The 14,692-nt window shown below is 37.3% G+C and overlaps 1 protein-coding gene across 1 annotated transcript in view; it reads left to right on the top strand.

Annotated features, from left to right (window-relative positions):
- The window catches only part of LOC124606971 (cullin-4A), a 109,492-nt gene that overhangs the window by 73,631 nt on the left and 21,169 nt on the right, over nucleotides 1–14,692 (top strand). The window contains exons 10-12 of the mRNA XM_047139113.1: nucleotides 545–772; nucleotides 853–960; nucleotides 5,966–6,136. Of these exons, the coding sequence (XP_046995069.1) occupies nucleotides 545–772; nucleotides 853–960; nucleotides 5,966–6,136 (507 nt within the window). The remainder of the gene's footprint in view (nucleotides 1–544; nucleotides 773–852; nucleotides 961–5,965; nucleotides 6,137–14,692) is intronic.

The raw sequence follows: 14,692 nt of genomic DNA, 5'->3' as shown, positions 1-14,692 counted from the left end.
ATGTGCCGATACCCATCTCTTCCTCAACTTCTCTTATAGTCACATGAAAGTCCCACACCACCACAATGTTCATTTTGGCAGTGACCCGGTCATTTTGGCACATTTGTAGCTGACTGGAGCGTGGCTCGCTCTCCACCAATGTGCAGTCGTCTTTAAACCAGTTGTACCACTCTGTAATCCGTGTAATGCTCAAAGCACTGTCGCCGAAAGCCATCTCAATCTTCAGAATGGTTTCCACCCGGCTGTTGCCCAGTTTCTAGAAAAATTTTATGCAGTAGCGCTGCTCTGGTCGTTCTGTCGTTTCCCTTGCAGTGAAAAACACCGACGCAAGCACAACATACCACCTCACTCAATCTCTGCTTGCTAGAAACTGATGGTACTGACAGGTGGGAAAAAAATTCACTTATGTGCATGAAGGTTCAAGACAGCACATGCAAGCACACCATATTCAAGTGTATCGCAAAAAAATAAGGTCAGCTACTTTTCTAACAGATCTTGTAGTGTTTAAAAAATAGATCTGTAATGATGTGCATATCATTTTCAGCATATGGGGAATTTACGTTATCCTCAACTAGCCAATATTGATTTGACTGTGAATATTCTGACTATGGGTTATTGGCCAACATACCCCGTGTTGGATGTGAACTTGCCGGTAGAGATGATACAATATCAGAATATTTTTAACAAATTTTATCTCGGTAAGCACAGTGGGCGCAAGCTACAGTGGCAGCCTACTTTAGGACATTGTGTTCTGAAAGCTTCATTCACACAGGTTTGTATATTTATCTTCAGCATTTTAACTGTACCAGAACAATTTATGAGCTCGTTCTCTTATAAATACTTTTTTTCCAGGGCAAGAAAGAACTGATGGTATCACTTTTCCAAGCCTTAGTCTTACTTCTCTTCAATGAATCAGATGAGCTTTCATTTGATGAACTGAAAGTGGCAACAGGTATCGAGGTGAGATGTTCCATTTAAATTTTGAAACACTATTATGAAAAAAATCAAATTTGTATTCTATATTACACACTACTGTACACCGTGAGAAAAAATGTCCTTTGAAGAAAAGTCCTTTACATTAACGGAAGTAATATTACTTGAAAGTTAATATACTCTGAGCACGGTTTGTAGATATAGGCTATGAGTATGGAGCTCTCCAAAAGAATAAGTCATGGTCTGCAAATACAAACACAGATACTTTATAGAAGAATGGAGAAACTGGTAGAAGCCAAGCTCGGGGAAGATTAGTGTAGATTCTGGAGAAATGTAGGAACCCAAGAGACAATACTGACCCTATGACTTATCTTAGAATATAGGTTAAGGAAAAGCAAATGTATGTTTATAGCTTTTGTAAACTTAAAGATAGCTTTAGACAATGTTGGCTCGAATATTCTCTTTGAAATTTTGAAATGGGTAAAATACAGGAAATGAAAGGATATTTACAACACCCAGACAGCAGTTGTGCGAGTTAAGGAGCATGAAAGGGAAGCAGTGGTTGAGAAGGGAGTGAGACAGGGTTGAATCCTATTGCCAATGTCATTCAATCTGTCACTGAGCAATCGGTAAAGGAAACAAAATTAAAATTTCACCGCTGCGGGCATACATATATGCCCAGTAGGTTGAGTGCTAGACAGCTACAGTGTACATGTATGTCCAGCATGTATAATGGCCAGGTGGCCAAGGGCACTCATTTAAACTTGGTATGCAGGAAGGCCTAATGGATTGGCACGGAGGCAGGTAAACATGCACAATAGAACGACGACTTGCTGACGTCCACATTTCAACATTCCTGCCGATGCCATTGTTACCTGCTCTTCTTTGTAATGCCGGAAAGTGCTACAGCTTTCATTTGCTCCTGGTTCCTTTCTGCTTATGAGTCAATTGAATAGGTACAATTTGATTTGTTGAAGTACACAAGACCAATGATAGAAACATGTATAATCTGCAGGCCATGAATTATTCTACAGAACTTACATATCGATCTTTCAAAAAGCGAAAAATGTAGCAGAATAATTATAGTTTCTCAGTAACTCTCGCACAGCCAAGTATATGTAAATTGACTTTTTAATCTCATAGTACACATGATACAAACATATGAGTACATAATGTGAAAGGGTCTGAATAACCCTAAGAACTACAGTATCAGAAGTTTCAAAGGTGAAAGTGTAGCAAAATACTTGCAGTTACTCAGCAAATGACTGAGCCGAACAGAGTCAAGTAACAGTAATTTGATTTCCTGATGTACAAAATACACATGATATAATTATTTATAATGTGAAAGGGCATGAATTATCCTACAGAACTGATGTATCAGAGCTTTCAAAAGATGAACAGTATGTCAAAACAGTTGCAGTATCTCAGCAACTCTCATGACTACACTGAACAGAAAACAGCACACCCTGTTAAGTAACTCTAATTTGACTTCCTAATCTAAAGTACATTTGACACAAACAAATATAATGTGAAAGCGGATGAATTATCTTACAGAATCACCTCTCAAATGACACAGAAGGCAAGCATTGCAGAAAAATACGTGCAGTTTCTCAGCAACTCGCTGCCATGTGGAACAGCTAACTATCTGAATTTTGGGTATCTTTGCTTGTAATTATTCATTTTAAAACTTTATATCTAGAAAATTATTGGTCCAATATTAATGAGTTTTTGTAGGTTACCAGCACTTATATTTCTAGTGCAAATCTCACAGTACAGAATTTTTGAATCACAAGTAAAAAAAAGAGTTCTTATCGTTTTTCCAAACTAACTTTTTCTCAGACTGGGATAAACTTCTAAGAGAAAGATCAGTTTGATTTGAAGTTCTCTTTTGTGGTTATAAAATACAGCAATCACTGTGACTCTACAGTGTGATACCATTTTTATAAAGAATATTATCGAAGAGTGGTTCTATGCGCACTGGAAAGAGTGATCAGTTGACAGTGGCTGAAACCTGCAACAGTCGTAAGGCTGAGTCAGTGGTCCGCTGGCAAGGTGCACAGTACATCGCCTCCCTCAGCTGGTAGGGCAGGCTGGATGCTCAGCCTTAGCAGTGCAAAGGGAGAAGAAATAAAAACTTCAGATTTGCTGATGACGTTTTTATTCTGTTGGAGACAGCAAAGGACATGGAAGGGAACAGTTGAACGGAATGGATAGTGTCTTGAAAGGAGGATATAAGATTAAAATCAACAAAAGCAAAACAAGGGTAATGAAATTAGTTGAATTAAATCAGATGATGCTGAGAGAATTTGATTAGAAAGCAAAACACTTAAAGTAGTAGAAGAGTTTTGCTATTTGGGCAGCAAAATAACTGATTGTGGCTGAAATAAAAAGCATATAAAATGTAGACTGGCAGTGACCAGAAAAGTATTTCTGAAGAAGAAAAATGTGTTAACATCAAATATAGGTTTAAGTGTTAGGAAGTCTTTTTCTGAAAGTATTGGTATGGAGTGTAGCCATGCATGGAAGCAAAACATGGATGATGACCAGTTCAGACAAGAAGTTTTTAAACAGGTAGTAGACTTAGGGCTATGGCTTGTAATGCTAGTTAACTCTATGCAGTAGAGGTTGGGGTTATGGCTCCTGTGGAGTACAGCTCTTTATGGGCTTCCAGATGACTAAATGCTGAGTGTAAGGGAGTTGTTTCGACATCCACCTGGTTTTCATATTCTGCTCCTTACAAAGAAGGGGAACTAACAGAGTGGCTGAACTTCGAAGATTTTGTTGGAAATGCAAAGCATGAGATCACTAGTTGTAGTGAATCTTTTGTATATTGTTTTAGATCAGTCTGATTTTGAAAAAGAAGTGGTAATAAAAGGACACATTCAGCAGTTCATCACATCTGCAGTTTCTGATAATGCCCATAATCTGTCTGTATGGTTAGTTGTTACCTGTGTTATATGTTTATCTTCAAGAAGTGATTGGAAGTTTCAGGCATGTACGGAAAGAGCAATGTTCTGAACAGATGACCTTGTGGTAGACTCATCGGAGTCTGGGAAATGGAAACATTACATTTTTCGTGTATCAGACTTTTCTTTCACTTTGTGGAAACAAATTCCTTCTCCATGTAGACTCTTCATTGGATCAAAAAGATTCTATATCATTATCAATCCCAAAGAAAATTTTCATTGACAACTCACTGCAGTTTCCTGTCTTCCACTGTGACCATATTCTCAATATGCAAACACTAGTACGTGTTCGTGATGTACAAATAATTGTGTTTGAAATATTACACATTTTTACAATAGTTACATGGAATACAATTAATTTTGACATGTCGGAAACCTTGTATTTATTTATATTACTCCCTTACAAATTGAGAAGGAACACTATGAATAAAATATAAGTTTTTCTCTTTATGAATACATAGTTAATTTCAATAGCTATTAGTCAGTGATTCAACACTCACCTCATAAGCCATTGGAAGCAGTGATAAGAGAGTATCGTGTAGTGCAATGTGAGATTTCAGGGCTGTGTGCCAGACAGTTTCAGCTGCAGAAACCATGCAAAAAATGTCATATTTCTAATTTTTTGAGTAACTTCCAGGTCATGTGACAGCTAAAATTTTGCATACAGACATTTTTGCAGTTTGGTAACAGTGGAAAAAACACAGCATATTTCAACGTGACGGTTCTGTTGTGAGTCTTAAAAAAGAACAGGAATATACCCAAGGAAAATGGAAGCCCTCTCTACAAACAAACACTATGCGCTGATACCGTACAGCAGTGTTGAATAGTGACAGGGTCTTTGTTTTGATATAATGTTACTTTGGTGTTGGCCATAGTGGAAGTGATTCTGTGGTAGCAGCATGTTTTTACAATTGAAGATGGAACAAAAGGCTTCTAAATGGCAGTTTAAAACAAAAGAACATGACCAGTTGCAGAATTGACCTTATGCTCCCAGCCAGTACTTTCAATCTGCCATATTTTTATCTATTTTTTGATGTTTTAGCTATTTGAGATAGTGGATAGGCCTCCATTGTTGTGATGTACATGGAATTCAGTTGCTGTCGGCCTATAGAAGTGTAACGTAAAAATTTCCATGTGATGATTGTTTTGCCAATTTCAAACTGGGGACTCTCTCTTCACTATAGTCTTTTACTGGTTTGTCAAATTTTCTTGACGTTGGAAGTTGGTCTGTGTCTCCAACAGTGTCCACTTTAAAGATTTGGGTTTCATGTCTTGTACAGTTGAAGAGATGTTTGTTGTATCTGCTAGCATATTCAGTGTACTCTTGGAAATAGACCAGCAGCCATCTTTAAGATCTTACACAAGTGGGAAAGTTTTGCAGTTCAGGTACACCATACTCTCTAAACTGGGAATGAGGCATTCAACATTTGAAGTAAGGTGAGTGTGGTGTCTTGTCCTACCACAACAAAACAACAATTCATTGGTTTGGGTCATTGAAGGAGACGGTATCTAAGTAACGTTCGTAATGCAGTCCTCACTAAATTGTTTGAGAGAATGAACTGGTGTAGACAACTGAAAGATATATAAAAGTAAGTGTTCAGGAATGTAGAAATTTTTATTATTCTTCAAATCTTTGATTGACCTTTTTATTTTCCTCACAATATTTTCTTTCCTAGACTGACTAGACTATCTGGAACAACTCATACTGACTAGCTGCAGATAATGTGAAACAAATGTATTTCTCTCAGACTAATGCTGCTTAAATTGACCACAAACAATGGAAAGAAAGTCCAGGTTTTTATTAATTTGACACGAGGTGAACATAAAAGTTACTAACAAATATCACTTTTGCATTATTTCAGTGTTATGGTTTAGCATCAAGGCTCTGTTCTGTATTCTATAATTCAGAGTAACTTTTATTTTCTTAATTATGCATAGCTGTCTCTTTCTCTCAGTTTACTGAATATGGATAATGATAAAATTAAAATTAGTTTAATTCACTATTGCATTTATTTGACAGATAAATGTGATGTTTAAAATGTCCCGACTTCAATTTGTTTGTTCAGGATATTGAGCTGCGTCGGACGTTGCAGTCCCTGGCATGTGGTAAAGCGCGAGTACTGCAGAAACAACCAAGAGGACGAGATGTGGAAGACACTGATAAGTTCCAGTTTAACAAGGATTTCTCCAACAAACTTTTCCGAATAAAAATCAATCAGATTCAGATGAAGGAAACTGTAAGTGAATCATATTGTATTCATTAAATCGTTCTATGTAGTCTGATTATAACTATGTGTATACAAATCTTGATGATAATGCTTGTAGTGTGGGAGAGGCCTTAAAGAGGAACCAGAGAAGAATGTGTAGTAGTTTGATCAATTTTTTTACAGTATTACTACTTCAACTATTAAAGTTCTTATCTCGCCAACATCATGCGACACCATCACTTAATGATACGCACTCTTGAATTTGAAGCAGTTGAGTATGGTACACCAAAGTTTTTATCTGTTACACCCTTTGTTTCTTCTAATATTCATTATTAATGTTTTATTTGCCTTGTCACAATATGCAAATTTGGTTTCAGATGAGCCAGTATAGGAAAAAATAGTAAAAGTGCAGTGCTCATTGTCAAATATTTGAATGTATCGAATAATGGATTGTGATTAAAATCTTAACACAGTTGGTACACTTCTCATAGAACATCAGAACCTATAGAACTTACTGCAGTAATCTGTTCAAAAATTAAGTGTAAGACAGATATTGTGGTTAGTTAGGAATAAGGGGAACCCTAATAGGCAGCCCAGAACTGAGGCAGCACCATTATGAGTGTGTTGGGATAGTCATTTGAGCCAAGGTAACTTCTAACAAATACCACAAAGTCCAGTGACAATGTTGTGACATGTTGAATAAGTGATACTATCAGAGTGCTGTCCCATACTGCCTTGTATAGACAGTTACCTGCTCACAGGGGAGGAGAAGGAACTCGAAGAATAAACAAGTGGTAGGTCAGGCTCCCAGCCTGTTGAGAGCAACTGATACAGGAGATTAAAACTCTTGAGCACAAATATATGCCCTCCATGATGATACCAATTTTATACTAGGACCTATGAGTTTAGAACGTAATGCAGGATACCAACACAAGTAATGTGATGGACAGCCATCTAGGCTGTAGTCAGAAACCTAAAGCGTAAGAAACTTCCACCAATCAGAGCTTTTCTGATATAGCATGATATATAAAAAATCTACTCTATAGTGACAACAGGACATCCAAAGTTAAGAAAATGTGCAAGCTTCCAGAGCCAGTGGCTCCTTCTTCTGACAGAGGGGTTGAAGCGGAAGGAAGAGAGATGAAGAAAGAGGCCTGATGAGGTTTGTGAAATGGGGCAAATTATGGAAAATACCTCTCCAGTCCTTTTCCTTCATCTCTTTTCCTTCCCCTACTGCCAGGAGGAGGAAGAATTGCCTCTGGAAGCTTGCACATTTCCATAACTTACGAGGGTTGTTCAATAAGTATTGCCCCTTACTTAAAAAAAGAAGAAGAAGCGCCATTATTCATTCAGACCGGCACATCACAACCCAACAATTGGCTCTACAGTTGTCAGTCAGCGTTGGAAGTGTGTCTGCAATGACCAAGACTTTCGGATATTCAAAGAGGTGCTCACAGTGGGTTTCACGAATGCTCACAGCAAACCACAAGATTTAAAAAAAAGGACTTTTCATCTGAATTGTTGGAACAGTTTGAGACCGATGGAGACTCCTTTCTGTCATGGATCATTACGGGGGATGAAAACTGAGTGCACCACTTACGCTGGAAACAAAAAGGCAGTCCATGGAGTGGCATCGTCCTCATTTACCACAAAAGAAGAAATTCAAGACAACCCCTTCTGCCAAAAAAGTCGTGGTGACAGTCTCCTGGGATTGTGATGTTGTCATTCTCATTGATGTGATGCCATGAGAGTCAACCATCAATTCAGAGGCGTACATGAAGACTCTAAATAAACTCAAGAACCATTTCCAACGTGCTCGATAGGATAAGAATCAAGCAGAAATCTTGCTCCAACATGATAATGCATGCCCACACACAAGTCTGAGAACCCAGGAACACATTGCCAAATTGGGTTGGACATCATTGCCTCATCCACTCTACTGCCCAGACCTGACACCCTCAGATATCCATCTCTTTGGGCTGCTTAAAGATTCTCTACGGGTAACGCACTTTGAAGAGGGTGTCAGTCATGCAGTGAAAACATTGCTACACCTAAATGATGAGCTTTTACCAGCAGGGAATACGTGCTCTTCCACGACGTTGACATATGGTCATAGAACATGATTGGGACTACATAGAAAAATAGGACATGGACAAGACACACCGAGCGAGGTGGCGCAGTGGTTACGTTTCAGGCAAATGCCGGGATGGTTCCTTTGAAAGGGCACGGCCGATTTCCTTCCCCATCCTTCCCTAACCCGAGCTTGCGCTCCGTCTCTAATGACCTCGTTGTCGACGGGACGTTAAAAAAAAAAAAAAAAAAAAACCCTAACCCCCTAACAAGACATGTTGATGTATATTGTCACCAAATTCTGACTCTTAACAATAAATATCCTCATATAGATGTGTTTTTTTTTTCCCCACCATTTGATGAGTAGATTTTTTTTCATCAATCCAGTTGTTTTATTTTCATGAATTGAATATCTTTGTTGATAGATCAGAGCATTTGTGAGTTTGACAAGAGAAGTTGATAAATATGTGCTAGATCTATAGTTGTGTGCACTGCGTACCACGTGATGCTCCGGTCAGTAGCATCACTCTGCCACATCCTCCCACAGCGAACACTTTGGGTTGCATGTACAACATTTAGCATTGATTTTCATATTAGTTTAGGTATGCTGAGGTTGCTTAACCACTGTAGTGTTTATTATGGGGGCATAAAATAAAAACAAGAAGTATTATGTTAAGTAGGGTCATCTACAGTTTTCAGAGCATATAAATTCTACATGAGAGAGTCAGAAGCAGAAACAGTGTCCCAGTGTAGCAGTCGCCCTAGTGTTGCCATTTATCAGGGTAGGCAATGGCGCTGGACTGTGGGGTATGAGACAGAGACAGAGACAGAGAGCATGCCATCTGTCTCTGCACAGAATGCATCACATAGCCACCTTCGTACATGCACACTACTATAGTGATAAGGTGATCTCAAATGGATTTAGTAGAAATAGAAAACTCAGTTTTGTTTCATGGATCATCATCAGAAAATCGCATGTGGGAAATAAATGTTGGATTTTAGATCTATAAATACTAGAATGATGTGGGGTTTTTTTTTTTTTTTTTTTTTTTTTTTTTTTTTTTTTTTTTTTAAAAAAAATCTGGGTAAACAAAAATTGTTATGTTTCTACTCAAGAAAGCAACGGCATTATTAAAGACAGTTTTTATTACAAGGTGGTGGTAGTAGTAGTAGTAGTAGTAGTAGTAGTAGTAGTAGTAGTAGTAGTAGTAGTAGTAATAATAATAATAATAATAATAATAATAATAATAATAAACCCCGCGGAGGCCCGGGAAAAGAATCGGCCTCCGGTATGTTCTGCCAGTCGTAAAAGGCGACGAAAAGAACAAACCACTAATAGGGCTAACCCCCCTTTTAGTGTGATTAGTTGGTTCAGGACAGAACTAAAGAAGCCTCGGACAAGCGCCGTCATGGTCGGGGACGACGCTTGAACCCTATGCCCGCCCACAATGGAAACGACACTGCTAGCCAACTGGAAAATGATTTAAATCCAAATAGAGGTGTTTTGCAGGATATGCTTCCTGCAACCACCCTAGAAGGAAAACAAAGACAGAGGATGAGATGGTCAGATGAAGTTAGACACCTCATGTTCTGTTATTACCAAGCAACAAACCTAGGAACCAACACAACTGGATACAGATCACAAGTATACACAACATTTATTACCAGATACCCAGAATTAAAATTTTTAACAGAACAACGATTAGCTGATCAGATCCGTGTAATAATAAAAAATAACAGGATACCCCAGTCAGAATTAGAAAACATCAAACAACAAGTACAACAAATACTGGAACAAAATAATGTGCAATCAGAAGAAGAAGAAAATACAGTAATGGACTCAAACATCCCAGAGCAAACAAACAAAGAACAACATGCACCAATTAAACAATCAGAGGAAAACGAAATCTTAAGACAGCCACCAGAACAAGCACAAATAGAACACAAAGTGACACAGATGTTAGATATACAAGAAAAATTTCAGCTAACATATATAGAATACAAAGACACAAATACAGACATTAGACCATTCTTGCATAGACCACCAAATAACCCACAAGTCGAAACAACAATAAAAACTATCAACACAATCATACACAACAAAATAAATGAAAACACAACTATGGAAGAGTTACAACTACTGGTTTATATAGGAGCACTCACTACACTAAATATACACACTAGGCAGAGATCAGAACCAACCAACACACAGAAGAAACCCACAAAACCAGCATGGCAACACAGGCTACAGATCAAAATAGAAAAACTGAGAAAAGACATCGGACAGCTAACACAATTTGTAAGAAATGAAATCTCGGGAAAAAAACGAAAAAAGTTAGGTAAAATCTCACAACAAGAAGCGACAGAGCAATTAGACGAAAAGAAGCAGAAATTACAAGCATTAGCCAAACGACTCAGAAGATACAAAAAAAGTGAAAATAGAAGGAAACAAAACCAAACATTCAACACAAACCAAAAGAAATTTTACCAGACAATAGATAACACACACATTAAAATAAACAATCCACCAAACATAACAGACATGGAACACTTCTGGAGCAACATATGGTCAAACCCGGTACAACATAACAGGCATGCACGGTGGATACAAGCAGAAACAGACACATACAAGATGATACCACAAATGCCTGAAGTGATAATTTTGCAACATGAAGTCACCCAAGCAATTAATTCTACTCACAATTGGAAAGCCCCTGGAAATGATAAAATAGCAAATTTCTGGTTAAAGAAGTTCACCTCAACACATTCACATCTAACTAAATTACATTGCAGACCCATACACATTCCCTGATACACTTACACACGGAATAACATATCTGAAACCTAAAGATCAAGCAGACACAGCGAACCCAGCTAAATATCGCCCCATAACATGCCTACCAACAATATACAAAATATTAACTTCAGTCATTAAACAGAAATTAATGACACATACAACACAGAACAAAATTATAAATGAAGAACAAAAAGGCTGTTGCAAAGGAGCACAAGGATGTAAAGAGCAACTGATAATAGATGCAGAGGTGACATATCAAGCTAAAACTAAACAAAGGTCGCTACACTACGCATACATTGATTACCAAAAAGCTTTTGATAGTGTACCCCACTCATGGTTACTACAAATATTGGAAATATACAAAGTAGATCCTAAATTGATACAGTTCCTAAACATAGTAATGAAAAATTGGAAAACCACACTTAATATCCAAACAAATTCAAATAATATCACATCACAGCCAGTACAGATTAAGCGTGGAATATACCAAGGAGACTCATTAAGTCCTTTCTGGTTCTGCCTTGCTCTGAACCCACTATCCAACATGCTAAATAATACAAATTATGGATACAATATTACTGGAACATACCCACACAAAATCACACATTTGCTATACATGGATGATCTAAAACTACTGGCAGCAACAAATCAACAACTCAACCAATTACTAAAGATAACAGAAGGATTCAGCAATGATATAAGTATGGCTTTTGGAACAGACAAATGTAAGAAAAATAGTATAGTCAAGGGAAAACATACTAAACAAGAAGATTACATATTGGATAACCACAGCGACTGCATAGAAGCGATGGAGAAAACGGATGCCTATAAATATCTAGGATACAGGCAAAAAATAGGAATAGATAATACAAATATCAAAGAAGAACTAAAAGAAAAATATAGACAAAGACTAACAAAAATACTGAAAACAGAATTGACAGCAAGAAACAAGACAAAAGCTATAAATACCTATGCCATACCAATATTGACCTACTCATTTGGAGTAGTGAAATGGAGTAACACAGACCTAGAAGCACTCAATACACTTACACGATCACAATGCCACAAATATAGAATACATCACATACATTCAGCAACAGAAAGATTCACATTAAGCAGAAAGGAAGGAGGAAGGGGATTTATCGACATAAAAAACCTACATTATGGACAGGTAGACAATTTAAGAAAATTCTTTCTAGAACGAGCAGAAAATAGCAAAATACACAAGGCAATCACTCATATAAATACATCGGCTACACCACTGCAATTTCATAACCACTTCTACAACCCTTTAGATCACATAACATCAACAGACATGAAGAAAGTAAATTGGAAAAAGGAAACACTACATGGCAAGCACCCATATCATCTAACACAGCCACACATCGATCAAGACGCATCCAACACATGGCTAAGAAAAGGCAATATATACAGTGAGACAGAAGGATTCATGATTGCAATACAGGATCAAACAATAAACACCAGGTATTACAGCAAGCATATTATTAAAGATCCCAATACCACAACGGATAAATGCAGACTTTGTAAACAACAAATAGAAACAGTAGATCACATCACAAGCGGATGTACAATACTAGCAAATACAGAATACCCCAGAAGACATGACAATGTCGCAAAAATAATACATCAACAGCTTGCCTTACAACATAAACTTTTAAAACAACACGTTCCTACATACAAGTATACACCACAAAATGTACTGGAGAATGATGAATACAAATTATACTGGAACAGAACCATTATAACAGATAAAACAACGCCACATAACAAACCTGACATCATACTCACCAATAAAAAGAAGAAATTAACACAACTAATCGAAATATCTATACCCAATACAACAAATATACAAAAGAAAACAGGAGAAAAAATTGAAAAATACATCCAACTGGCTGAGGAAGTCAAAGACATGTGGCATCAGGATAAAGTTGACATCATACCAATTATACTATCAACTACAGGAGTCATACCACACAATATCCACCAGTACATCAATGCAATACAGCTACATCCAAACATATATATACAGCTACAGAAATCCGTAATTATTGATACATGTTCAATTACCCGAAAGTTCCTAAATGCAATATAACACATACCGTACAGTTAAAAGGAAGTGACGCTTGATCAAGGTCCGTGTCACTCCATTTTTAACCGGACTTAACGTCTGAGAAAGTGAAGGAAATAATAATAATAATAACAGGAGATGTGTGTGCAAAAATTGGTGGTCAGGACCTATTTTCGTAGGTACGGTCAGAAAAGAAGGAAAGATGAAACTAATGAGAGTGGTATAAGTTAAATCTATTTTGGCACCTCAAAAAGCATGTTATCATTGGTACAGTATAGTTGTAATAGGACAATATTCTGCAAAGAAACATGAATCTCTCTAGATGGGAGAACAATTAATCAGATTGATCACATTGCCATTGAATAACAAAACAAAAACTGGTTACTAAATGTAGAGTCAGCATCAGAAAGAGGTGTGGAATGTAGCTCTGATTTTCTAGTCACCATATATTCGAGTGTTCAGTGGGAACTGAAGGTGGTTCAGAAGTTACGAATTTAACTGTGATAAGTTATTGTACAAGAAGATATAAGGCACATTTAGAATAAATTAGGCAAATCATTTTGATACCTAAATGAGCTACAGTACAAATTATGAAAAACTAAAAATATCTGGAAAGTTGCTATTCACCAAATAGTGGAGATTCTGAGTCACAGATAGGCACAATAAAAAGACTGTCACAGATGTAGCTTTTGGCCAGAAAGGCCTTTGTCAAAATTATACGACAGACACACACATACACACTACACAAACACAACACATACACACGATTGCAGTCTCAGGCAACTGAGGCCACACTGCAAGCAGCATTGTGCACTGGTGCTGCTAGTCCCAATGTGGCCTCAGTTGCCCGAGACTGCAGTCATGTGTATGAGTTGCGTTTGTGTAGTGTATGTGTCTATCATCTAATTTTGACGAATGCCTTACTGGCCGAAAGCTATATTTGTGACAGTCTTTTTGTTGTGCCTGTCTGTGATTCAGCATCTCTGCTGTATGGCAAGTAGCAACTTCCTTTTCATAATATTACATTCCATCCTGGATTTTCCATTGTTCGATTTAAAAAATATCTGGACTCTTACGAAGATATATTACAAAAATTACATTAAAACAAGTAAACCTAAATCGAATGTGGTTCAGTAAAGTAAGGTAAAGATAAAAAAGGAAACGCAGAAGGTGTAAGGCAAAAGGACAGAAATACAGTTGCAGTGAGAAGAGCTCTAGCTACTTTGAGAAGAGAAAAATGAGGTTTGTTAAAGCTCTAGTTGAAGGAGGACAAGAGGACTTTCATGAGCCTGTGCATCTCCTTCCCACTCTTACCAATATGACAGCTAAAGAATGTCTATAGAGGATGAAAAATTATCTGAACATCTAAAGGCTATGGATAGACCTCTTGCCTAAAATACACACAGACTAATACCAAGATATTCCAGAGTTTCTATCTGTGTCAGATACAGAAGTGAAGATTAAACCAACAAGGGAACCTTGCGGGCTTTTCTGCCCCTTTCCGTTCCCTACATTCGTACATGATTTGGAGGTCATTGCCCATTATGTGAATTTCCTAAAATAGTACAACGTATTTCTAAAAAAAGGAACATACATGAATATTTTGGAATACTTTCTAAGCAGAGAAAAT

This window comes from Schistocerca americana, chromosome 1 (genome assembly GCF_021461395.2).
Source record: "Schistocerca americana isolate TAMUIC-IGC-003095 chromosome 1, iqSchAmer2.1, whole genome shotgun sequence".
Classification (NCBI taxonomy): domain Eukaryota; kingdom Metazoa; phylum Arthropoda; class Insecta; order Orthoptera; family Acrididae; genus Schistocerca; species Schistocerca americana.
This window is presented reverse-complemented; position numbering and strand designations above follow the sequence as displayed.